Source organism: Elgaria multicarinata, chromosome 10, assembly GCF_023053635.1.
Source record: "Elgaria multicarinata webbii isolate HBS135686 ecotype San Diego chromosome 10, rElgMul1.1.pri, whole genome shotgun sequence".
NCBI lineage: Eukaryota > Metazoa > Chordata > Lepidosauria > Squamata > Anguidae > Elgaria > Elgaria multicarinata.
The window spans coordinates 91,758,763-91,786,492 of NC_086180.1; the positions used below are offsets into that span (position 1 = coordinate 91,758,763).

Consider the following 27,730-nt stretch of genomic DNA (forward strand, 5'->3'; position numbering starts at 1 on the left):
CGTGCGCGTTTTTCAGGACTCCATTTCGTCCAAGAAGGAAAAATGGTGAAGCTGGGAAACACTTTTAGCGAGAAGAGCACAAAGCAGCCCCTCCTGGAAGATGGATTTGACACCATCCCCTTGATCACGCCCCTGGATGTCAATCAACTACAGTTCCCGCCTCCTGATAAGGTACAGTGGGCTTTTCGTTTCCCATCCCCCCCCCCAATCCCCCAACGATCACACCCAGATCTCCGGCCAGCAACAAAAGAATGGGGTGATATCTGGCACAGAGAGCGAGAGAGCTTGTGGAGCAAGATTTTATAGCACAGATTTTAAAATGTTCGTTCATGTTAAGTTCATTGTTATTTACTGTGTATAATTTAAACTACAAAATAATTGCCTGGTGTGTTTGTTTTTATTATGTAATATCTCTGTTCCATCTTTCGATCCCATTTTGGAGCATCTCAGTCTTCAAACCCAACTCCCCACTGCCACATAAATATAACGTGGCTTGCAGTCAGTTTGAACCACATGTGTATGAATAAGGGGCCTATCCTGAATAATGAAGTTACACCCTCCTCCTTAGTGTGGGCACGGGAGCTTCAGAACCATCCTTGGACTTGAGAGAGCAAAACCTGTCCCTAATCGGTTTCTCTAAAGCGCTTAAAGCAGAGCACAGTCCACAAGGGTCTCCCACACCTCAAGGGGCTGCTTTCACAGAGGACACAACTTGCCTTTGTGAAAGGGATGAAAAATCTGCATTGGCATTTTCAATGCCCCATTACCAACATGTTGAAATAAGACATTTTCTTAGGACTGAAAGGCATTCTCAGAGAATGGAGATGCTGTAGATTCAACCTGGTTTCATATTCATTCCTGGGAACGGCAGTGTTCACACAGAACAGGTAGTGTGGGCCTGGCGGGTGGGGGACCATTCCCAGCACCCTCGCCAAACTACAAATCCTAGATTTTGAAGTGAAGCCACACTAATGAAATCAGAATAAAACTAAGATATGTTTGGTGATACCCATACTGTAGAATTCCCTCCCCAGGGCTTTTAAGGTGCCTAGGGTATCTTTTTGGCACCAGGCAAAGACTTCAAGTTGGATCCAGGTTTAGTTGTGTGCAGCTGGGCTGGAAAATGCTACACACAGGGTCAGGAAACTCTGCCGAATGGGGTGGGCAAGTGGTGCAGTGGGGAGGGAGCACCCAAAAATTGGGCAGAAGCAACTTCTGTTCAGAGAAGGCAGATCCTGGATCCAACCTTTACTTATTCTCCTGGTTCATTTGATTTTATTGCTGCTGTATATACCGTATTTCTTCTATTCTAAGATGCCATCGATTGTAAGATGCACACTAATTTCAGTACACCAACAGAAAAAACGCTTTGATTCTAAGAAATAATAAATGCACCCACGATTCTAAGAGGCACCTTGTTTTTAGAGATGTTTATATGGGGGGGAAGTGCATCTTAGAATAGAAGAAATACGGTATTAAAGGGCCTTTTTATTTCTATGTAAGCTCAAAGGACAGTATATAATATTTTGAAAATAAATATTGTTTGGGAGGACATCTAGGGTATGTTCTGGTCCATTTTAACTTGCTTGTAGAGGAAAATTGCAGACAATAATTGGAAAACGATTTTGGGAACTACAGCGTAGAAATGCTTCAGGGCCTGGAACTCCTGGATAGCAGGTCTGAAAGCTGTAGCTGTTGTAACATAGGAGATACGAAGTCTTTGTTGCAGCTGCTATACATGCTTTTGTTCCTGGATGGGTGTGGCTCTTGCCCACCAGATACCTACTTCACAGACATGTACACAATAAGCTCAGCTACTCAATTGCTGCTGCAGAATGTTGGAGGCGAACGCTCCCAATCTTTTAATTTCTTGATATGATAGTATACGGTCTAGAAGCCCATTTGTATGTGTGCCGTGTCCTCTGGAAAATGTTACTGAGTTTGCGTACTTTGTAGAGGCTTTCAGAAGCTCATTGCTTTTGATGAGTGCCTTCCTCACCAGAAACGTATAAATAATTTAATTGACAGATGGGCATCAAGTACATCTGGTAACTATATTCTAGGATGGTTTTATTTGTTCTTATTATCTTGAGGACTCAATTCTGATGTCAGTTTGTATTATTTATTTATTTATTTATTGCATTTCTATACCACCCAATAGCCGAAGCTCTCTGGGCGGTTCACAAAATTAAGACCGTTCAAAGTATAAAACAACAATATAAAACCATAATATAAAATACAATATAAAAGCACAACCAAGATAAAAACAGCAGCAGTGCAAAAATACAAATTTAAAATACAAAATTAAAACAGAAAAGTTAAAATTAATTTATAGACTGTTAAAATACTGGGAGAATAAAAAGGTCTTCACCTGGCGTCTGAAAGAATATAGTGTAGGTGCCAGGCGAACCTCCTTAGGGAGCTCATTCCACAACTGGGGTGCCACAGCAGAGAAGGCCCTCCAACTAGTAGCCACCTGCCTCACTTCCTTTGGCATATGTATTTTGACAAAAATGACATGACTGCAAACTCATAGGAGGTCCAAAAAGTGAAAAGCTTTAGGCACAATCCCTACTGTACTTTTGTACAAGTAAGTAATGAGCACCTCTACCCTGATGTAAGCCCTCTCTGGCATTATTCTCTCCAGTGTTCATCCTGTGAGCACTGGAGATAGTCCGCAGTAGAAGTCTACTGCTGATAATCATGTCTGTTCATAGCATTTTGAACCCACATGGAAGCTGGGCAAAACCGGCTGGGAAATTGGGCCTTTTTTTGCTTATTTTTTCTACATTTTCTTTCTTCTAGATGGTAGTATGAAAGCTTGTTTCCTAGGCGTCTCTCCTTTAATCCTCATCAACCTCTTATTAATTTACACAATTAAGGATTTTATCAGAGGCTGAAAATGAGGAAGCATGTCCAGAGGCTTTTAATGTGTCCATGGCCACATCTACACCAAGCAGGATATTGCATTATGAAAGCGACATGCAAGTGGTATATAAGAGGCAGGAGCCACTCCAAGCAGGATATAGCACTATGAAAGCGGTATATGGTATGTGTCAATGGGCCCCACCAATTGTCAGTGCACTTCAATGCCACTATAAAGCAGTAGTGTGGCTCCTGCCTTTTATATACCACTTTCATACTGCAATATCCTGCTTGGTGTAGATTAGGCCCATATTTCATTGTGAAGTACCCTGATTATTTGAAAGTGAACAATGGTACATGGTAAAAATGCTTGTGTAATTTGCTGTTTGTATGAACAAGGATGATAGTTTTGGGAGCACTGCTTAGAACATATGTTCAAAGAATGTTTGAAACTTACCTTCCGTTTTGTAAATTAGCTTGTAGTTCTTAACTAGTTCTGGATAACCTTCCAGTTGAAGGTTAATTCAGCCAAACAAGAAAAGAGTTCTAGGACCCGTAATGAGGTCCGGAACATTTGATTAAACTTTTGTAAATACAGTTTAGTTCCATTAAATGCCAGTTTGCTTTGTCTGTGAAGACTTAGCTCTTGGGTCGTCTATTTTTAGGATATCAAGTTTTTATGCCAGCATGGGCACAAGACCAAGTTCCCAACTATCAAGATATTTAATATGCTTCTAGATGGCTTTTATAGTGCCATCATCCTGCCTCTTTCACATTGTCCTGGTTCAGACGACACTCTGGGCTTTGTGGTTAGCTTAACCATGTCCTCCTGTGGTTAACGCTAACCACATGCGGAATGCTTGCAGACAACCCTTTTAACCCTTTTGTGGTTAAGTTTTCCTTAACCACATGCTAACCACAAAGTACTGGCAGTTACGGCCATCATTTTAGAGCAGGCACCAATGAAACCAGCAATTACATGCATGCATTGCCCCGTTTAGTGAGTGGTTCCTTTGCTTTCTGCATCGCCATGCCTGATATACCCCTACAGTCATCACAGGGGAGGCAGAAGCCTTCCTGGACGGCTGCGCTAGCTGCATCATCAGGCAGCGCCGCCACAATCATCAGAACCTGAAGGGTGTAATGGCACCAACGAGGTAGGAGAAACAGATGCTTCGTATGAGGAAATTGCAAGCGGGGATTTAAAAAGCTCTACTGTAAGCACGCTCTGTTAAGAAGAGCAAAAATGGCTCAAAAAGACTAATGCGAAACATGAAATGGCAGCTGCAGCGAGCGTATCAATCGGCGTATCCAGAGCAGCCATAGAGCCCGCTGGCTAGAGTGGCCCCGCCTAGTTAGGCAACTCTGTACTGGAAGCTCTATGCCTTAACCCTGGCCCCTTAACCACATACATGTGTCAGTCAACATTTTTAGCCATGGTTAGTGCTGCTAACCATGTTGCACAACATGGTTAGTGAGCCTAACCACGATTGTGATTAATGGGGCAGATGGTTAGGGAAAACGTTTTAGACGACACTGTTAACCATGGTTAAGCATTTCGTTAACCATTTTGAGGTAAGCAGCATGGTTTAGTGTGTCGTCTGAACAGGGCCAGTGTTTTATGGGGAGGGGGATCTAGATGATGTCACCTTCAACTTAGATTCCTCCTGTGTTCTCCCACTGCTTCTTCCATCTTTTTTCTTATTGCAGAAAAACTGTGAAGGAAAAAGAATATGGAATTACTGCACACGGTCTCTCTAGAAAAAACAGCTTCCCAACATTCTGTACTCCTGTCCCAATACTGTGTCACACTCTTGCATGACTCATGACAACAAACTCCAGATGGGGCTATGCAAATATAAGCAGGCTTGATTTGTAATGGTCTGGGATAGAGAGCAGAATTTATCCCTCCAGTGCTCCTGAGTTACTTTTGCTATTTCATAGAATGAGAAAGCTGGATGGAGATTCAGGGTATCCAATGAGCAACTATACATAGCTGAGCTGTGAATCAGGACTTACACACACCCCACTGCAAATTTCACCTCTGCCATGAACTCACACATTCACCTCCATACCCAGATCCTAAGCACCGCCTTGTAGAATCTGTCTGCCAAATAGGAGGAAAGAACTTCCTTAAGGGTTGTTTCCTCCAGGCCGTATCCTTGACAAATGATCCAGAAGAATATGGTTGAGGGTACTGAACACTGTTGAGAGGTCCAGGAGAATTAACAAGGACCTACTCCCCCAATCACTCTCTCAGCGCAAGTCATCTACCAAGGCAACCCAAAACAATTTCTGTCCCCAAACCAGGGCAGAATTCAAATGGATTAAAAAAAAATCAATATCATTCAGGAATGCCAAAAGCTGAACGGTCATCATTTACCCAAGAAAGTAACCAAACAGCTTGAGCCTTGCCCCAAAAAGGGAGGTCTACCTCTGGCTGGTAGGTAGTGCAGCATGGTCCAGGGTGGGTTTCTTCAAGAAGAGCCTTAAAACCATCTATTTTAAGGTGGTTCCTTCTACATGATGCTTTGTAGTGTTATATAGTAGTGCTCAGCAACAGTCAACCAATGACAATAAGATAAGTTGAGTAATGATGTGATTGAAAAAGGGAGCCTTTAAAAGTTTGATTTTAGGGGTGGCTTTGCCTATGAAGAATTTAGTGGGGTAGCAGTTTGCCTCTTCTTATTCATGGGACATTTTGAAGAATACACCTGATAGTTCTCTCTTTGATATTGTTTTGGCAGGCAAATTCTGCCAGGTACAGAGAGTTTGTACATGATAATAATAGTACTTGATATGTATATAGCATTTTGCATATTTTCTCTCACTTGGGCCTTACCAAAGGACTGCAGTATAGATAATTCTAATTCACATTTTTTAAATAGGAGGCTAAGATATAATGACTTGCAAGAGTAACATATTGTCAGAGAATAAACATTCTCAAAGCAATCAGGATACAACTCTGTTTATTGAGATAGAAACCGCAGCTGTGGGAGAGCCAGACATGGGTCTGAATAGCACACCTGAACAAGGAACTTTTATACAGGTAGCTGACATTCAGACGGTGCATGTTACAAGTTGTTTGTTACATGGCTCACAGACATGAGTTAATCTTGCAGTCAAGCATTTCCTGCCAGCAAGGATACTTTATTTTCTGTAGACAGAGTGCATCTTTTGCAAGTGTGGACACATGAAAGAGAAGATGCCCTTTGCTGGATTTTCACAGCTTAGCTAACTTACAGCAGCCTCTTGCGAAGTACATGTGGCAAGAAATACATTATGCACAGTTCAGAGGTTTTAATAGTTGCAGCTGGGAATAACTTCACTCCTTCCAACCCCTCTCATTTTAAGTCTTATATGCCCAGAAATAAGAAATGAATTAATTTTTGGGCTGGCCAAGGCTTAAACTTCTGCCTCTACAATATGTAGAAAAGGCCTTTAAGTATGTGGACCAAATTTGACTTTTAAAGGAACCTTTTGGGTTAAGTTACCTTGCTGCTGTAAGCGTTCGGATATTGTGATTTTTGTTGGCTCTTATTTTTCTTAATTTATCATTTTTGAATTTTATTTTTGTAAACTGTCTTGAGGGTCATTGGCAGAAAGGTGGCACACTGGCGTATAAATGTTGTTGTCACTGTCATCATCCATGGGAACAACTGCATAAGTTCCATTCTAATGAACAGGGGTCCGTTTCTATTTATTTCACCAGGGCTTTTGCAGGAGAATTTCCTGGTGGATTATGCTCCTAGTTTTCAAGTTCCCAAGGAGGGATTTACATGTAGTGGAATAGTACTATTTTGTTGCATGCTGAAAATGTAGCTGTTTCAACAGGCATTTCCTGACCATTGATACTGTAAGCATAGAGTAACACCAGATTGGATATTATGTTTATTATGATTTTTTCTAGTTTTTTTTAATCTTGTTTTTACTGCTGCAATTTTTTGTAGTATTTTATTTCTACATAGCTTTGGATATTTTTAATATAAAGCAGTATAGATAGGTTTTTAAATAAATAAATCATGAACTGGGTCACTTTCTAGATGCCTGTGATATGGTAAGTTGAGGAGCTGTAGAACTAACCCAATTGTTCATGCTTGTGTTGTGGCACTTGGCAACAGTGCAATCCTTATTTAATGAGCGTGTTATGCACAAAGGCACAGATTGATGCATTATTGTATGATGCTGACTTTGGCTTCATTGGTCTAGCTAGTAATTGGTCTCCCATTGATGTTCCTTGAAAAGGTGGTGGTGAAGACAAAAACAGAATATGAACCTGATCGCAAGAAAGGAAAATTCCGTACTCCTAAAATAGCTGAGTTCACAGTCAGCATCACTGAAGGTGTCTCAGAACGGTTTAAGGTAAGTAACATAGCAGCTCATTTTCAAAGACAGCAAACAGATGCCAGATTTGGTTTATTGCATTTATAACCCACCTACCAGCTTGGTGGAGTCTTCAAGGTGGCTAAACATAAACTATATGGCAGATTTTGAGAGAATTCTAAAATGAGGGCTTAGAATCTTTAGTTCTTCAGTGGGTAAATTACAGTGAATTTTGCCAGAATGCCTGAGTGGAAGCAGTGGTGGCACCTGGAAAAAAATCCGAAGTGGTGGACAGAAAGGGCAAAGTATATTTCGAGGTGGGTGGGCTGCGTCTCACATGTTAAGATGTCTGAAAGAAAAATAACGGTGTATCTCACACTGAAACTGCCATCCTAACCATATATTCTGAAATAAGTCATATATTGATAAATTTAGGGGTTTTGTTTGTTTGTTTGTTCTTAAATATAACTTGTATTAGCCAAATTCAAATTAGTGTAAGGAAAAAGGCTTTCAAACAAGGTAGTGTCACTAAACAAGCATTTCCTTGACGTACAGATTAAACAGAACATTTTCTTTAGAAAACAGTTACTTTTGAACCAGTGCAGGCAGAACCAGGAAGGTCGACTCTTAGTGTAAGGAAAGTAAGAGTAAACTGAGGCCTTAGCTAGACCAGCGGTTATCCTGGGCTGATACCTGGGATCACCCCTGTGCGTCCAGCCCCGGGATACAGCTGTACACTTTGGGCCTGTTTTTCCCCGCGGTCTCGGGCTGAGCCCGAGACTGCGAGCATGTGGCCCGTTTCCGCAGCTTTCCTCGGCTCCGCGTGATTACTTGTATGGAGCCGGGAGCCGCGCACGGGGTGCAGCGCTCCTCAGGAGCACTGCACCCATTGGGGCTAGGGTGGGGGGAGTGGGGAAAGTTGGTAAAAATAAAATAAAAAACACTTACCTTTGCACAGGATCAGTGGACCACTCCTGCCTCTTTAAGAATAAAAAAAAATGGCAGGCATGATGCCTCTCTTCTTGAGGCCATCATGCCTTACATGTAAATGAGGTGAGATCTCACGTTATTCATAACGCGAGGTCTCCCCTCCTCTCCCCTGGAACAACAGCTACGTCTAGCTAAGGCCTGAGACACCTGGGCCCTGAACACCTAGGAAACCCAATGCATGTGAAGTACTAGTCTAAAGATCCAAAAGATGACATTTTTGAAGATGAAGCTCCTGATGAAGCTGGGTGTTGTTGTTGTTTATTGCAATCCATTGCCTTTGTAACATGGAATAAAAGAAATAACAGGCATTGAATATGGTACAGATTAATTGATGAGTAAACATCAAGGCTTGCACTGAGAGTAAATTCTCCCCATCCCCCACTCCTGTCCTAATTCTCCGAGGAGAGAAAAAAAGAAGACATGGAGAAGGTACAGATTAATTCTTCCCCCTCTCATTTTTCCTGGCCTACTGTCTTAAAAAAAGGGAAAAGACCCATGGAATAAGCAGATTAATTCTTCCAAGGGTGTTCTAGCTGGCTGGCTGCTGGTGCCAGAGTATAGTTTGGAGAACTGCCAAGAATAAGTTTAGGCATCAGGGGTTTTAAGTGTGATGCAGTTATGAGTGCCCCCACCCCAAACCTCAGTTACCTAACCCTAACTGGTGGGGCGGAAAGAGCCAATGGGATCACCCCCCCCCCCCAAAAAAAACCCCTTTCCCAAATAACACAGAGAAAGCAGTTTGTGGCAGAGCCTGCTTATTGAAAACAAAGGGAAGTGGGAAAGGAAGAATCCCATTTGACACACAGGCAAACTGAGGCAGCAGGCAAATAAAAGTCAATGACTGCAAGAATGTGTGTGTTTGGGTTACATAATTGCAGCATACTGAATTCCCAGAACCAACAGAGATCAGGCTTTTTTTAAAGTGTCTTTAAAAAAATCCAATTCATCCAGTGTACGTCACAACACAGAGAAAGGCATTTATAGCCAAGCCCACTTCTCCAAGATTTAAAGTAATGGGAGACCACAAAACCCATTTTACACGTAGGCAAACTGAGGCAGCAGGAAAATAAGAATCAATGGCTGTAAATAAGTGAGTCTGGGTTACATAATCACAAGTTTAAGAAGAAAAAAGAAGTGCCCCATAAAACAAAAAGAATTTAGCAAAAGGGAAAGAAAGGATTTTTTAAAACAACATGTTCACTGTATGGCTGAGATGCATTATAGCAAAACAAAATGGATTTTAGGCCATATTTACAAACAGTTGAACCCAGCAACTTTTGGGGGAACTGAAAGCAAAGAGGGGAGGAAAACACCAATTAACCCTCTCCTTGCCCAGAAGGGCTCCTAATACCCATTGGCAGTAACTTACTTCTGAGTAAACGTGCATAGGATTGCGTGATAAATCCTAAAAACTGGCACAAATGAAACTCTCTGGTCAGTTCACAACAATTAAAACCACAAAGCACATTATAAATTACAATATAAAATGTAAAAGTTTTCCCCAAAGTTCTGCCTTTTAATTTTTTTTAAAAAAAATGAAAATAACTGGAAAGCTGCAATTAGGAAGAGAGGAAGGAATCTTGGTGAGGGCAGTTGACACTGCCGGCTATTCTTCCTCTGAACCAGCCTTCCCCCAATCTGCTGCTCTCCAGAGGGTTTGAACTTCAATTCCCATCAGTCCCAGCCAGCTTGGTCAATAGTCAGGAATGCTGGGAGTTGTGGTCCAAACCATCTAGACAGCAGCTACCCCCCATCCAACCCACCAGATGCACAGGGGGGCAAGAGAGAAACTAGTACACTCTGTATGTTCCCTAGTGAGGGCAAAAAGCAGGGTTTGGGGCAAGGGGGTGGGGTGAGAGCAGCAATGGCTGGAAAGCTTAAACATGCCCTTCCCACAAATTCTTCCCCTAACTCCTAATTTCACCCTGGGATTTTACAGGGATTTAGTAACAACTTTTTTTAAAAAAAAGTCTGTATACAGCTTGTAAGTGGAAAGTGCTAATAGCCCTAACAAGTCATGATGGAATATAAAAAAATACCTGGAAAGTGTAGGTGATTCTCAGCAGACATCAACGGGTGTCTGGGCTTGCCTGGGACCCTAATCCTGAGTGAGGGGAAAGGACTCTTAAGAGGCTGAAGAAAGAGGAGAGGCTGCCCAGGGTGCTGCTCTAGCCTCGATCTTCTAAAACAGCTGCGCTTTGCCTTCAAGAAGGCAGCCCGCAAGCTGGGCCCACATGGCTCCTTCTCATGGCTCCTTCTCTGAAACTGGAGGTTGTGACAGCGCAGGCGCAGGGCTTCAGCAAGGCTAACTGTTAACCCTTGCCGTGCCTTGCCGAGGCTGCCTCGTCTGGGTGATCCCGCCTGGTAAAGCTGGCTTTGCCAGCAGCTGGGGTGGCAAAGTTTGGGGGGGTGCTTCCACACCCCCAGTGCCCCCCCTGGCACTGCCACTGAGTGGAAGGAACCCCAGACTGCAGAATTCCACGAAGAATTCCATATGCAAAATCCCATAAAATTAATAGGCGCCTATGGCTCAGTCCAACATGAAGTTATTTTGAACAAGTCTCATGGAAATTAATGGGAGCTGCAGGGGAATTCCACATTGAATTGTGTCTACACTTCATTTAAATCAATATGTACTGGTATAACTACGGGCATTTCTGCTTTCCCCCCACATCTATCTTTCTATATAAAACGCTTGTTTCTGTATGTTTCCGTGAAGATTCCAGCATTGCTAACCAACTGTGGCCCTGGCCCCCACTGTTACAGCTCAGCAACTCAAACGCAGGTGGGGAGTGGGGGGGGGAGGGATGACGGTTGGGACTCTAAGACCCAGCGGCTGAGCTGAGGCAGGCAAAAACAAACAAAGAAACCACCCTCCCCCATCGTGTGCCCTCGCGCTCTTTTCCCGCTCTCTTCACACTTGAGCCAGGAGCGGCTCTCCAGCCTTTGCCTCAGCGAGTGAGCGACTGAGTGTGCGCCCGGGTGGGCGGGGCAAGTCACCGTCTCCCACCCACATCGCCCCCTCGCTCGGGCTGTCCTCTGTCGCCCGCTCACCACCTTCTGGCCTTCCTTACCACACATATCCCCCACACACATAAAGACAGTGTTGTATCTGAGAAGAATGAGATTGTTAATTGTGTTTACAAAGAAATATATGCCTGAATAAAGAAATAAAATGCAATTTAATTAATAATCTTTAAGATATGCTAGAACAGCATATGTTACGCTGGGTACAGCTAGTTATCTTTAATTTCTTAAAATGCCTTTCTTTTCAGTGTACATACTGGTCAGCAGGCTACTTCAGAGATTTAGTGCTAGAACTCATGAATTTGCTGAAAACATTTATCCCATGCTATGTGTGATGGTGCATAAAAAAATTTGCCATCTGATTCTGCAAGCTTGCAAACAGCTACTGCTCTCGGCTGCTGTGGCAAGGATGAATTCTGTTCAGGTGATCAGACAGTCAAGCATTTGTAATTGGGAAGAAAGCTTGTTCTTTTTTGTGTTGAAAGTAAATACATTGCAGATAATTGAAATAGAAATATTTTGGCAGTTGGGCTAGTAACAAATTCCACGGACTAGCAATCATTGGAAACCTATTGGTAAGGTTGGGCATAAAGACATTTAGGCTATTCTTTGAAAGACTGGATGTCCTAAGTACGGTGGCGGGTGTGTGTGGTGGGAGAGACTACAAGGGAGTCCTCTCCTCAGGGAGCGGAGCTTGGGAAGGGAGAGGGGCAGGACAAGGGCAGGGTACGGATTCGTTTGCAGGCTGGTTGGGCTGCAGCTCAGGCCAGGTTAGGCCCACAGGCCAAAGGTTGCCCTCCCCTGGTTTAGCCCCTCCCACTTGCAACAGAAGCTATTGAGCATCATGTACCAGCACACTGACTTGTTCACAATAAGCTAAGGTTGTTTTCAATTCTTGCTTATTGTATTATGTGAGTGAGCATTGTGGTCCGAGCCCTTGATGGACTGCCCTATGAGAAGATGTGTGAACAGCTTATAATAACCAGGTGATTATCTCATTAAACACTGATTGTCTCTGTTGTAAATGCTTTGATTGAATCCAGTGGTGTTATTGTCATGTTGCATTGTGTGAGCTTTCAGGCAGCACAAAACATTCATTTGGCCGATCATCCCTGGACTGAAAAAGAAAAAATAAGATATTAATTGCATTTGGATGTAGCGAATATCTTGTTGAGTCTACCTGAGCCTTGGACTCAGTCTACCTGAGCCTTGCCCCCCGCCCCATCCCCTAGGCTAGGCTAAAGTAGCGAACAATAAGCATACATAATCCTCCTCCTTTATGTTTCTATCCGCACAACAACCACCCTGTGAGGTAGGTTGGGTTGAGAGTCTGTGACTGGCCCAAAGTCACCCAGTGAGCTTTTGTGGCCAAGTGGGGACAAAAACCCGGATCTCCCGACTCCCAGTCCAACGCTCCAGCCACTACACCACACGGGTTAGAGGCACTTCATCCTCTGTAAGCTGAAGACTAGGTCCTCTCCCACACTGTAGACCAGTGGTTCCCAAACTTTTTCAGGTCACCGCCCCCTTGGTTCCACAAACTCATGCCCAGTGCCCCCTACCCTAACCTATAAAAATCATTATTCAGAATAGCGGTTTTCAATGACCCACCAAGGAAGATAATAACAATAAAATTCAAAACAGTAGCAATTAATTGAATACTTTATTCAAAATCCAATTGGTGTGCCCCGCCATGCTGGCTGTAAACAGAGGCGTTTTCTCTCATTTCCCTCCCTCCCTCGGCAAGCCTGGGGCAGGTGCTTCCCATTTAGAGGGGATTCTAGGAGTTGAAGGACTTTTTTCGGTCTAAACATGCATAAAATTGTGCCTTTAACTTATCATGTCACACTAGCATGAATACAGGAATCAAATAGGATTTCCTTCTTCAGTGCAACACACTTACTTAGGAGTAAGCACCATTTTGTTATAGGAAAGGATAATGTATTTTAATTAAAATTTTAAAATAATTATCTGCCACCTGGTACAGAGTTTTCCTATGGAAAACCTGGCTGGGACTGAAGTAGAGGGTCACTAATTTTACTGTACTTATTGTCTTTAAATATGGTTAAATATCCCACAGTTACCTTGCTATTCTATTTCTACAATTCATTTTCTCCTGTCTTTTCTTCACCCTCTCTTCGTTTTCAGGCTGAATCCTATGCACATTTACCTCAGAGTAAGTTCTATTGATCTCAGTGGGGCTTACTTCTGAGTAGACATACTTAGGATGGTGTTGCAGCTCTGTTTTTATGGTGACACAAGATACACACATACCATGTTTACCAAAAGAACGCTTGAAAAAAGGGGGTTGGACACCCTGAAATAAGTAAGGAATTGTTTCAGCAAGCATTCTGAAAAAAGGTGCTGCTGAATCTTCTTTAGCCAGGAAGGACCTGGGGAATTGCAATTCTCTCTCCCTCCCCTTTTCTTTTCTCTCCCAATCCTGTTGTAGTCCAGATTTTTGGGGGTGGGGGGTGGGAGCACGCACACAGACACACAGCATATCTCTCTCTCTCTCTCTCTCTCCCTCTCTCTCCAACCCCCCCTCCCCCCAAGCCTCACAATAGCTGCCGGGCTGATTAGGACAGGGGGGCAGCAGCTCAGAGGGGAGATAGCCCCAACCTGCAACTCCTGACGGGGGGGGGGGGGAAGGAGCCTGGTGATACCTTGCAGCAGCACAAGCAGTCCTGCTCCCACTCACCCTGTTCTTGGCAGCTGCTCTGCTGCCTGCTGTGCTCCGTGTGCTCCTTCCTCTCCGCCGCAGGACTGCTGCTCCCGCCTTGTGCGGCAACTATCGCGAGAGGTCTGCCGGGGCAACTTGTAGGAGGGAGCAGCTCTGGCCGAGGGAGCGAGCGAGCGGCGGTGGCTCCAGCAGGAAAGAAGCCCTGGGCCCTCCTAGGCAGGAGAAGAGTGGGCAGAACAGCTGAATTTGCCGCTGTTTCCTGCTCTGCTGCCTCCTGTGGGGCCGCTGTGGGCTTGAGATAGGAGGAGAGAGCGGCTGCGTGAGTGAGAAAGTCCTTCCTGAGCAGGAGCCGTGTGGGGAGAGCAGCTGCATTTGCCGCTCTGTCCTGCTCAGTCCCTGGGTTTTAGGCCCTTCTGGAGAGAGCACCTCGAGCGCCCCCCTGCCGCCCCTTTGCCTGTTAGCGCCCCCTGCCAGCGCCCCCTGCCGTCCCTTTGCCTCTTAACGCCCCCCTATGCAATCCCACTGCCCCCCAAGGGGGCAGTACCGCCCACTTTGGGAACCACTGCTGTAGACAGTGGATCAGATATAGAGACTGATAAATTAAACAAGTAATCGTATTCTGTTGTTAGTCCCGCCCTTTGCAAGGAAAGTATGCTTTGGTAAACACTTCTGAAGAAAATGTTTGACTACAGACATCAAGGAAATTTGTCACAGTATTAGTAAATACTTTGTAAATACTTTGTTTTACACATTGTAAAAGCAAAGTATATACCAAAAGTTGCCTTAAAAGGAGATGAGGTGACTGTTATTGGAAGTCATTAATATATATTTTTAAAACTTCCCTCCCTCAATATTCAGTCATTGCTCTTCTTAGTGAAGGCTTTATTAATGTTCTACATGGTCATTTGAAAATAATTTCAGCATAGTTTTTTGGAGCCAAACTTGCCAAGATGCTGTGAGATGCATGTGTGATCAGTTTCTCCATGGGTGGTTTTTGAGTTGTTGTTTGGGTTTGACCATCCGATTAGAGCAGCAGTAGTGATGGACGGGTGCTTAACTCTTTCCCCTCAGGTTATTCTTTCCAATACAAATTGGTTTGTCCAGCTGCCTTCTGACCTGTGGTGAGAAAAATAAAAGTAACATATAAAGTGTTGCTCAGCAGCTGGAATAGCAGAGCAGTTTGGAAAAGCATCCATGGTTTCTGATAGGACATTAGTGGGATGAAAGATAATGTAGCCTGAGGGCAAGGCTATGTTCAGCTGGTGAAACCATGATTTGCATGTTATATGTTTGGTAGCTCAAACCATGGTTTAGCATGACATCTCAATTAAATCAGCATATTTGGTCCAATTAAGAATGTAGTTTTACTGGTTTCTAGAAAGCCTCTCTGCTTCTTAAGGGGCATCACAATCTTATAATGAAAATGATAAGACATGTAACATATTTAACATGCAGAATGAAGCATGGCAATAATTTGTGGATAAATTATCGACTTCTGCAATGCGCTCAACATAGGGCTACCTTTGTGCCTAGTCCGGAAACTTCAACTAGTTCAAAATATGGCAGCCAGGTTGGTCACTTGTGCACCTAGGGGTGACCATATTACATCAACTTTAAAATCACTTCACTGGCTGCCAATTAGTTTCCGGGCAAAGTATAAAGTGTTGGTTATTACCTTTAAAGCCGTACATGGTTTGAGTCCAGGTTACCTGCGGGATCGCCTTCTCCCGAACAATCCGCCCTGCATAATCAGGTCCTATGGGAAGGGTTTACTCCAGTCAGCCACAACTTGGTTGACAACTGTTACCCAGAGGACCTTTTCTTTTGCTGCCCCCAAGACTGTGGAATGTCCTGCCAGAGGAGATCCGTCAGCTTAAAGCTCACGAAGAGTTTAAGACAGCCGTAAAGACTAGTCTCTTTCGGCAGGCCTACCCAGATGAATTTTAAACCTAAGAATTTTAAGATATTGTGATTATATTATATTATATTATATTATATTATATTATATTATATTATATTATATTTAGTGTTGTTCCCTGCCTCAATGCAGAGGGAGAGGCGGGTAAAAAATAAAGATGATATTATTATTATTATTATTATTATTATTATTATTATTATTATTATTATATACTTCCAAGAGATATTCTAAAGTGAGAGGTCTACCAAGAACTCTCATGAAAAGCAAATCAACAGGTTTATCCATGCAAAAGAGGGAGTGGGTCTTTTCATAGAGGTACAAAGAAGGAAATCAACTATTTGAATTTATTTCCTTCTTTGTAACTGTATGAATTGACCCATTTCCTGAGTAACAATTCAGTCTCATATAATTGGAGGACTGATCAAATGTTTGCATTGTTATATATTGATGGAAGGCATATGAAAAATACAATGTCATGTAGGTATTATTTTACCATTGACACTCTGGGATTACTTTCAGGCTATTGGTTTGTTGGGTTCTGCTGCTAAGTAACAGGTTCACTGGAGAGAAGTTTCTGTAGGATTTTGTGCCTGTAGGGAATTACAGGTTGAATCTTGCTATGGTTATGTATCTTAATGCTGAATAGGGAGGAGGGGAAACCTATAATTGAAACTGACAGCTTTTCACTATAACACTTTCCAGCCCTCAAAGTTCAATTACATGGCTTGAGGCATTTTAGAAAGGACTGCCAATTCCTGTTTATGACCTCCCCTGTTTATAAACAGATTGGTAAATAAGGCTTAACATTTCAAAAGAATAAGGGATCATTGCGCATGAAAGTTTTCTCTGGACCCTTAGTAATCAGAATGTAAAGAGTAAAAGAAGGCTTGCCTTAAAATAATTATTTGTAATGATAAAAAGCATATTGCTGATGAAATACAGGATTTGGATTGCACATACACACAAATATCTTCAGGATTTCTACATCATTTTAGGAATGGGTTCTGCAAAAGATATGCACAGCTGAATAGGTGGCATATAGCAATAGAATTAGGTGCAGATTTAGTATACACTAGCATTAGAAAGTATATATAGTGAAAACGTATGTAGTGTACTTGTTTTAATATGATATGCATTGTAGAATATTTAACAATTATATCTGGAGGGTATGTGAAATTGTTCCTGTTTGACATTTGCCGAACGTATTCAGTATGAACATTGGTTATAGAGATGAGTCTTGTATGAAACATCTCTCTTTATATGCCAATCTGATAAGGCTCTTGGTTTGAGGCTGTGTGTTTTTGCCAGAAAATCATCCTAACAGATGGAAGAACTATACTACTAATTCTACATGGTTATTTAGAGGAGTGTATTCTAGGGGGTTGTAGATGCTGGAAGGATTCACAGGTAGATAGCAAAATGGAAAAGCTTCATCACTTCTCCAATTTATACCTCAGGAAATGTAGGGAAAGCTTCTAGCTATGTAGTAGGTGATTTTAGTGGTGCTGCACGCATACTACAATAGCCCTTGTGCATGGATTTTAATAAGGTGTGTACCCATCGTTCAGTTTCATACCATTACCACTCAGATTTTGCATTGTAAAATATATGCAAATTGTTGGATACAGTCTACAGCATGGGTTCTCAACAAGGGGGGGATTCCCCCCCGGGGGGGGGATTTTAGACTTCCTAGGGGGGAATTGGGACCACTGTTCAGCAAAGTATGATGTCCTGTAGATTATGTCTTCCTACACATGTTATTAAAAAACGTCCCAGAAAAGTGTCATGTTGTCTGCAAAAGCCAGGCCTTTGCTCTCTTTTTCCTCCCTCCCTCGCAAGTTTCAAGCTTCCCATTTAAAGGGGCAATGCAAAGCATGGGAGCTGAGAATGTAAAATGCTTTGCGTTGCCCCTTTAAATGGGAAGCTTGAAACTTCTAGGATTGCGAGGGAGGGAGGGAAAAGAGAGCAAAGGCCTGGCTTTTGCAGATGACATGACACTTTTCATGTGTCCAAGAACAGGCAAAGAAAAAACAATCATAGGTTTCTCATTGACTGTAATCTTCATAGAATAAAATAAACTACATTACACTGGAATTCTATTGAACTTTTTGTTCATTGAAGTATGCTTCAGTAATTTCAGTAAAGTTTAGTCTGTTAAGTAATTAGTTCTGAATATTAAAAAAACTAATTTTATTCAAGTTTTAAATTAAAATCTAGCAACATTTTCTATTGCTATTAAATTTGTAAAACTCTTCTATAAAAATAATCCAAATAAATGTATATGTACTAATATAGAAAAAAATAAAAGATTTTCAATATTATATGCATATTATTTGGAATGCACCTTTTGAGTTAGACTATTTTGGGAAGGGGGGGATTATATTCTGAACAATGGTGAAAGGCAAGAATGGAGCAAAAACGGTTGAGAACCACTGGTCTACAGGGTCTCAATAGGGATTAATAAGAGATCTGTAATCTCTTGCCTGCCTACACACACACACACACACACACACACACACACACACACAGGCAGTGCAGCTAGGGTTGGATTCAGATTTTCACTGGAAAAACTGTGCTGATGGACGTGACAAGGCAGCCCCTCCACTCCCCCGAAAACGCTACACAAAGAGCCAGGAGACTGCTGAATGAGGTGCCCCTACCCAGGATCCATCCCCTGGACGTTAGAAGGAATTGTGCCTCCCTCTCTCCATCTAGTCTTCTCTCTCTGCCAGATGCAAGTTACTAATGCAATGATGGAGACGGGGGTGGGGGGCTGGATGGAGCAAGGGGCATCCAGACCTATGTCATCCCAACATGCCACTTGTTTACCTGGCTGTGCATGTATGTAATTGGGCAAGGGAGGAAACAGGGCTGGTTTGACATCCACGTGAAAATTCTGTGCCTGTGATTCATAAGGATGGTGCTCATCTGATATTCAGTGATTTAAAAAACCAGTCCAGAGTTAAGCAGCAATTCTCTCTCCTCCCGGCACCAATGCAGCCACTGGTTGGAGAAGGCAACTCTGTGCACAAATGACAAAGGCACCGTTACAGGTGGTGGAATGTTTCAGGACATATCTCTGCTTGTTGGAGGGATTTTTGAACTCTGTGACCCTGAGGGTGTGCTTGCAGTAGCAGCAAGGTCCACAAGCGTCCACAATACCTTGGGCATTGGAGCACCAGGTAAAATGTTGAGTGCACTTCTGTCATGTAATCACTTCCGATCTGTAAATTTCTTATATTCCTGGCCCTTTTAAAGGAGACCATAGGTCTTTCCTGACATCCTGTGATAGCTTGGACAATGTGCCAGTGTCTCCTTACGCTTCCTTGCAGATGGTTTGTTATATGGTCATACGTTAGATTGCAGTTGATTCGGTCTGAGACCATTGTGAGTTTTTTTAAGCTAAAAGCTCTGCTTGTGGCTTAGACTCGGCCTTTCTGAGGCCTTGTGTGATCACAGCAATGGCCCCTTCCTTTTAATTGCACAGACAGGGTCTGCGATTCTTGTCTGAAATCAGTTGCTTTGGAACAGTTACGTTTTAAGCCTCAGGAACAGTCCATATGGGAGGCTATTTCTTAAAGTCTGGGGTGGGAGCGATCGTACTGGAGACATCTAGGTGCTCCGTTAGTAGACCACTTTTCAAAACAACATCACTCCTATGCAGACCTAAAGTTTTAGGCACTGAACAAACTTAACATACATGACGAGAAACTGTTACTAAGAAAGGAAATAGAATGGATTCTGAGGTTAAAAACTCTGAATCCCAGTGGCTTGAATGAGGAACTTGAATTTTTGCCACTCCTGTGACTCAGCAATTACTTGCAGATACCTCTATACCCCTGTGTCGCATTCGGAGACCTTGCCCTTATCACTGTTGCATAGAAGTACCTGGCAGAGTCCAGGAAAAAAATGGGGGGGGGGGAATGAACTAGAATATAAGGAAGGCCTTTGAATGACATTTTTCTCAGTCGTCATTGATTATTCAAGGAGACAATCACCTTGCTAGGAGTATTTCTGCAGACTTCTCTTATCAAGTAAGAAGTTGTATATTATATTTTTGTTAAAAGCTTTTTTAAAGATAATTTATACAAGCTTTTATGTATAGGCCTTAGCGCCTATATCTGTGCATAGGCCTTTGTGGCAATGTGCCTAGCTTTAATAATTGTATAATTTTATGTTATGTGTTGTCCCAAAAATGTAATTTTATATATTTTAATACTACAACCCCCAGAAGAAGACATTTGAAAGAACACTGGCTGAAACGTGTTGGGCTTTGAAATAAAATTACTTTAAGCACCCCAAGAACCTGTTTCTTTCCCTTTTTCTGTCCTGACCTGGATACTTCTCCTCCTTTTGGTTTTCTGGTTTTTGTGATGCTAATTATTTGTGTCCCCCTCCCATTTATATAGAATAAAGCCAGTCTATTGCAAACACATCCAAAAGGTTATAACCAGGAGAAAATCATTCTGATTAAATGAATCCATACATCTGACATTTGCTCCAACAGTACTTCTTTCCCCACTCAAAGCAATTTGCCCCCACACATAGCTGCATGCAGCAATCTTAAAAGCAAATCCATTTGCATTAGTATAAATTTGGATTTTTGCATATAAAATTGAGCTAGGAGAAAATGCTTCTTATCTAGCAATACTAATATCAGGGTTTCTGTATTTTCAGAAAATAAAAATAAAATACAAAGCAGCCCAAAGCATTAAGATTTGCCCCCTGGGCTCTGTTCATAGGCCTGTCATGAAGATATAGGTTGATGGGCACTAGAGACAGGGCCTTTTCAGTGATGGCCCTGCAACTTTGGAACTCTCTCCCAAGGGATACACATATGTCTCCTTCTTTATAATCTTTTAAATGGGCTTTAAAAGTGCTGTGTGGCCCTTTTACGTTACTGCTGGCTTTAGCTTAATTTGATTTTTATTGCAGTGCTGTGCTGGGTTTTAACTGTTGTGCTTAGTTTTTGTGATTATAGCCAGATTGCTTTTATGAAACTATTGTTTAATTGCTGTTGTTTTGAATTATTTTTGTATTCGGCTAAAAAGCATGCCTTTACAAAGTGGGATATAAATATATAAATTAAATAACCATTTAACAAAACTCCAAAACCAAAAAAAGAAAAACAACAAAACCGTAAAAAGCACTCTATGCCTTCAGTAGCTGAGAGCAGTGGCAATTGGTAGGGTGGCCGACAAACGGAGCTGGAGCCAATGACAGCTGGAGCCACTAATTTCTGATTTTATCCCCCACCCCCCTTGCTATGACACGGGTGTCGTGGCTCTGTGGTCTGACTCCCCATTGTCAGGAAACAAGACTGTGGATCCACAGCAAGTATCAGAGTGGGAGAGGGCTTTGCCTGCAGAACCAGCCCCAGGCATTTCCCCCTGGCCCAGGAGGAAGACCCCCCCCCAAGAAGATGCTTTAGGGCGGATTCCTGCATTGAGCAGAGGGTTGGACTCGATGGCCTTGTAGGCCCCTTCCAACTCTGCTATTCTATGATTCTAAGAGCTCGTGGCTGCCATCACTTCTCTGTCCTGGGGCCGTTCTCTTGCCATGTGGGCCTGCAGCCTGCGGAAGCACAGTGTCCGTTCCGGTGCCCAGAAAGACCTTCCATAGAAGTTACAGGGCGGGATCTCGAGGAAACCGCTCTTAGGACCCTGCTGGGATTTGTTCAACAGTTGTTCAAAACGTAAAATACATTATTTTGTCTTGTTACTCGAATTAAGCATCTTTGGGAGTTTAATCTGTCCCTACTGATCTGGATGTTCTTTCTAATTTGAATGGTTAAAGTGACATTTTAATTATTGTTGCTTTTTGTGGTTTAAGAATGGGTCAGAAATACTCATTGCACAGTAGCTGGGTCCGGATTAAATGTATTTCATCTCATTTAGTTTTCCTTTCTGGATCAACATCAGGACACCTGGCACATCTAATAAGCCAGTTCTCTGATTGTAGAAAGGCAGGTTCTGTAGCGTAGTGATTAGGACTTTGGTTCAGATCCTCAAACTTGGGTTCAAATCCCCCCCTGATTTGAACACAACCATAAAGCTCACTGGGTGACCTTGGGGCAGTCACCAATTCTCAGCCTAGCTCACCTCACAGGGTTATTGTGAGGATAAATTTATTAGTTTGAAAATATTTTGGGGCCCGGCTCTTTACTTTAATTTCAGCCAAATGTACCTTAAAGCATCCCTGACTGATGGCTGCCCAGCTGCCTCTTGAAGGCCTCCAGTGTGGGAGAGCCCACCACCTCCCTAGGTCACTGGCTCCATTGTTGTACTGCTCTAACAGCCAGGAAGCTCTTACAGGCCAGATTGGGACCTCAAGCAGGCTGGGTCAACATCAAGGGAAACTTAACTGGTGCCCACACTGCTATCTTTCTGGTGCCAGGCTAGGACATCTGTTTTCCTATGCTTTAAAAAAAAGTCTTTTAAAGTATATTTTAAAAATATTTTAGTATTTTTGTGTTTTATTATTTTTGTCCTGGTGATGTAGTTTATTATCCTACTCCCAGCAGTGTTATATTGTATTTTATAATGGTATAAAGTTCATGGCATGTGTTCATGGTGTTTTCTTATGAAAGAAAAACAGCCACCATCTTGGTTAAGCTTCACTAGGGTACTCCGGGACAAATGGAACACAGATGAGTGCCATTAACTAGCAGTCAGTATCATTTATGGACTTGACTCTGTACAAGATTATGTTTTTCTGTTGCTGAGAAGTGGATGAAATTCACCTAACAAGAGATTCCTATTTAACTAGGCAGTAAAGAGCTAGTTCCACCCCCACATTGCTCACGTAAAGGAACCAACTCTTTGCTGAGAGGAGCAGAAAGTGTGCATCTATTCCATCCTAGGGTTCTAGAAGGAATGGAAGGAAATGCACAAGCTCAAGGTGGTCTTCATTGGGATTGAACAAAGCTAGAATTTCAAGTAGCCCTAGAGACCACTTTGGCACAAGTACTGATATTAATCCACCATAGTTGTTTTCATAAAACATTTGACCAGTACAAATGCTAGATTACATTAACTCAACTGTTAGATGCAAGTTAGACATTATTAAGTGCACTATAGGCTAAATAAAGGCTGAAGAGGTAAAACAAGAAGTGGAAAAACTGGCCTCGTGTGACCAGAATTGGTCTCAGGGAGAGCCCTTAATGATAGTTACCTTCTGTTGCTCATCGGTTCAGTTGACGCACTATGTCAAGGCCTCCAGGCACAAGGTGGCAAGCCTCCCCCCTCTCCGATGTATTTCACATCATGTGTGATGCAGGTAGTGCATGCAGAAGCCTGTAGGCAGCGAGTGCCACTTCACAGAGCCCACTCTTCGTTTTGAGGAGGAAGGATTTCATGAATTGGGCGATCCCACAAATAGGACTTCATAGTATATCTTCACTTTAGAAGCACAGCGTGGAAGGGTCAATCTGCTCCTTCATTACATGAATTGGTGTGACAACCTGGTAAATTTCTGAACTGGGGCTGAAGTATAATCCACTTGTTTTTCTCAAGCTGTTATTTTTTTAAGTACTGTATAATTAATAGAAAATTGATCTGTTCGCAAGTAACCAGTCTTCTTTTGGTTTGTTGGCAGGTAACCGTTTTGGTCCTTTTTGCCCTTGCGTTCCTTACATGCATTGTATTTCTGGTAGTCTACAAGGTTTACAAGTATGACCATACCTGTCCAGAAGGTTTCATTTTCAAGGTATAGTATACAGATTCTTTATGTGTGCGTGAAAGAGTGAGTTTTAAAGACAAAGGGTTAAATCTAATTTTAGTCCTATTTTTAGTACAGTCGCTTCTAAAAAAAGCCCTCCCTGGACCTTAATCATTACGGACCAGTATCAAATCTTCTGTTTTGGGGCAAGGTGATCAAGAGGGCAGTTGCCTTCCAATTTCAAGCAGCCTTGCATGATACAGATTTTCTAGACTCATTTCAAACTGGCTTCAGAGCAGGATACAGAGTTGAAACCGCGATCGTCACCTTAGTGGATGATCTATGCCTGAGTATTGACAGGGCAGAGTCTCTCTGCTGGTATTTCTGGATCTCTCCGTGGTTTTCGATACCATCTACCATGGCATCCTTCTGGAACGCCTGAGGGGATTGAGAATCAGGAGCACTGTGCGGTTCCGGTCCTATCTTTCGGGGAGGTTCCATATGGTGCTGCTTGGGGATAGCTGCTCCTCAAAGGAGCTGTTGTATGGCATACCACAAGGCGCCATCCTATCCCCAATGCTGTTCAATATCTACATGAAACCGCTGGGAGAGATCATCCGGAGGCATGGGGCGGGGTGCTATCAGTGTGCTGATGACACTCAAATATATTTCTCTATGCCTTCGACAACAGTGTCAGCTAAGGATAGTGTGTCTCCTCTGAATGAATGCTTGGAGGCGGCAATGGGCTGGATGAGGAAAAACAAACTGAAGCTGAATCCAGACAAGACGGAGGTACTTACTGTTCTGGGTTTGGAAGTGTGTCAACCAGTTCTGGAAGGGGTTACACTCCCCCTGAAACACTGCGTTCACAGCTTGGGGGTACTTCTGGATCCATCGTGCCAAATGACAGCCCAGATAGATGTGACAGCCAGGAATGCCTTCCTAGAGTTGAAAGACTTAAAGATGGTAACTTTGAGGCTCAACTTCTGCAATGCGCTCTACGTAGGGCTACCTTCGTGCCTAGTCCGGAAACTTCGACTAGTTGAAAATATGGCAGCCAGGTTGGTCACTTGTGCACCTAGGGGTGACCACATTACACCAACCTTAAAATCACTTCACTGGCTGCCAATTAGTTTCTGGGCAAAGTATAAAGTGTTGGTTATTACATTTAAAGCCCTGCATGGTTTGGGTCCAGGTTACCTGCGGGATCGCCTTCTCCTATACAGTTCGCCCTGCATACTCAGGTCCTCTGGGAAGGGTTTACTCTAGTCAGCCACAACTTGGTTGACAACTGTTACCCAGAGGACCTTTTCTTTTGCCGCTCCCAAGACTGTGGAACGGCCTGCTGGGAGAGATTCGACAGCTTAATACGCTCTCTGAGTTTAAGACAGCCATAAAGACTAGTCTCTTCCGGCAGGCCTGCCCAGATGATTTTTAAACCTAAGAATTTTAAGACATGATTGTTATTTTAACAATCAAAAGATTTGATTGTTATTTTAATATTGTATCGGTTTTATATGCTCTTTTAACTAGTTTTATGTATTATATTGTATTCAATGTTGATTCCCACCTCGATCCAGAGGGAGAGGTGGTTAATAGATAAAATTATTATTATTAAATTTAACTATCTTAGATCCCATTCATTCAATGGGTCTACTCTAAGTAGGACTGACATTGGATTTAACCCAATTATATCCTGATGTGCTTTCTGTCAGTGGGCTTAATAATAAGGAAAACAATAATGGATAAATGCTAAAGGCTTATAAAATTATGAAAGACATGGAGAGCCTGACTGGATATTTTTCTTCCTCTGAAGTCATTTCATTTATTACATTTCTCTACCACCCAAATTCCAAAGCTCTCTGGGCTGTTTACAATCTTAAAAGTACAGTATTGTGCATAAAATAGAAACAGTTTAGCTACAAACATATAAACAGAGCAGACATGTCCACATATATGCACAACCATACATATCCTGGTTAAAAACCTATCATATGCTGCCGGGAAGGTCTTAATCCATAATTGGGGGGCAGCCACTGAGAAGGCCCTTTCCCTTGTTGCCACCTTCCAAACCTCCCTCAGAGGAGGCACCTGGGGGCTGCTGCCGTGACAGCATCAGGTTGCCTCCGCCTTTAGGGGGGAAAACGCTTTTGTAGCTGCAGGGTGTCATTGGGTAATCCCTACGCAGGAGGCAGTGTGGACTTTCCAGCGGCCATTCGGCTCACTGAGCCTGCCCCCTCACCTGATTTCATGATGACCTCGTTCTGGCAGGAAAAGTTGGGGTATGTCCCCAGCTTTTCTACTGTGCCTCTTCATCTCTTCGCCTCAGAGTGGGAGTGAATTGGCGGCTGCATCATATAACCAGTGCAGCACCAATTCGCAGCCACCGTGGGGCAAAGACTACATTTAGACATTTAGTCCAAAGCTCTCGCCTTAGACAATCAGTGTAACGTATGGGTAGGTTCATGCCGGGAGTGGCCCTCCATCTATTATTATTATTATTATTATTATTATTATTATTATTATTATTATTATTATTTACATTTATGTACTGCCCCATAGCCAAAGCTCCCTGAGCTGTTTACATAGGATAAAAACACTTAAAAACACTATACAAAAATTTTAAACCACAAGAACATCCCTCCCCTGCAGGTGATGGTTCTCCTAGGCCCCCTCAGCCAGCCAGCTAGCTTATATATCCCTCCCAAGAAGGGAGGGGGGGCGGTGGAAATTGTCCAAGCAGCTGGCTTAGTAACTGGGGGGCTGGTGCTGCAGGGAGTGGCAGCCTGCCAGGCAGAAAGTCCAGAGGGAAGAGCGGTGGTGGTGGCGACGGCAGCAGTGGCAGCAGCAGCAATCCTTCTCTCTGGATAGCTCTGGTAATCTTTTGTTTGGATTACTGCAATAAGTTTAAGATTTTAAAATCATTTTTGTTCATTTAAGTTTGTTTTACTTCTTTATGTGATAAAGTTTTATTTTTGTTATCTGCAGTGGATTTTTTTAAAACAACAACAAAAAGTAGTCTCAAAATATTTTAAATACATTTAAATGGTGGGTTGTTTTTCAGAACAATCAGTGCATTCCAGCTGGACTAGAGAACTACTACTCTGAACAAGACTCTAGCGCTAGAGGGAAATTTTACACGGTCATAAATCACTACAACCTGGCCAAACAGACCATCACACGATCTGTATCTCCATGGATGACCGTGCTTTCAGAAGAGAAACTTTCTGAGCAGGAGACTGAAGCAGCGCAGAAATTAGCTTAGAATGATTGACCTTGTTGATTGGAATGTATCAAGAGGGCTTTCATGGAACGTCTCATTGTTATGGATAATTTAGAGGTTACTCATATTTATGATGTAATTGCTTTGGGTTGCTGAAAACTGCTTTGCATAAAGGAAAAATACGAAAATGTAGACCATTAATGGCCAAGTGTATATCAACATTGCTTTAGAGCTTTAGCACCATTTTCTCTTGTAATAAAATGAACTTAAGTACATTCTTGCAAATTAAATTTTTCATTGAGCTATTCAGGGTTGTTTTTTTTTACATGCGAGCATTTTACTATCTTATCTGTACTGGTGTTTTGTTTGTTTTAAATTCAGTTTTGCAATCTGAGTGTTCATAGTCATCATTAGAAATTAGGCTGATTAGCTATGAGCTCTATCTAAAATTGGCTTGCTACTCCAAAATGAGTACCAAGAAATAAACTTGGCCTGTTACGGTTCACTATTCCAGATATGTTAAAGTTAATTAAGTTATTTGCAACAAGGCATGCTTGATTGTTGTTTTGTTATGGCTGTGAACATTTCACTGCGTTTCCACTATGCCTAGAGAATCCTGTATATGGACTTGCACCAAAACACAAAATAGACACTACAGAGATGTACGTATTAATGATGGATAATTATGTTTAGTGAGTGTGTAAGAATGTAAGGCGGAAAAATATTCTGATGAGTAGTGGAGCCCTATGGAATAAATAGTCGGAAAACCTTTCATTGTAGATGTAGCACGCAACATAATTTGTGCAACAAGGAAAGGAGGAGTAATTTTGTGAGAATTTTCTCTTTTTGTACAACATTAAAACATTTCCCTTTTTATATGTTGCAAAATGGTTTTTTGTTAGCAGCACCCTTTGGCATTTTCTAACCTTTAAATATGAAAGCTGCAATCCTAAGCATATTTACCAGGAAATCGATTCCACTGAACGCAGTGGGGCATTCACATAAACATCTATAGAACTGGTGAAAGGGAGAAAATGCATTA

At 42.4% G+C, this 27,730-nt stretch overlaps 1 protein-coding gene across 1 annotated transcript; it reads left to right on the forward strand.

The window, feature by feature from the left end:
* Positions 1-42: 42 nt before the first annotated feature.
* NSG1 (neuronal vesicle trafficking associated 1) lies at positions 43-27,730 on the forward strand. Its single transcript, XM_063135076.1, has 4 exons — positions 43-171; positions 7,111-7,227; positions 23,403-23,513; positions 26,530-27,730. Exons 1-4 carry the CDS (start codon positions 43-45, stop codon positions 26,728-26,730), a joined length of 558 nt encoding a protein of 185 aa, XP_062991146.1. The 3' UTR covers positions 26,731-27,730.

Excerpts from the sequence above, each read along its gene's own strand:
- NSG1 (XM_063135076.1), top strand. The coding sequence starts at position 43 with ATGGTGAAGCTGGGAAACACTTTTAGCGAGAAGAGCACAAAGCAGCCC. Across the intron at positions 7,228-23,402 it reads GTGTCTCAGAACGGTTTAAG|GTAACCGTTTTGGTCCTTTT; the intron begins GTAAGTAACATA and ends GTTTGTTGGCAG. Across the intron at positions 23,514-26,529 it reads CAGAAGGTTTCATTTTCAAG|AACAATCAGTGCATTCCAGC; the intron begins GTATAGTATACA and ends GTTGTTTTTCAG.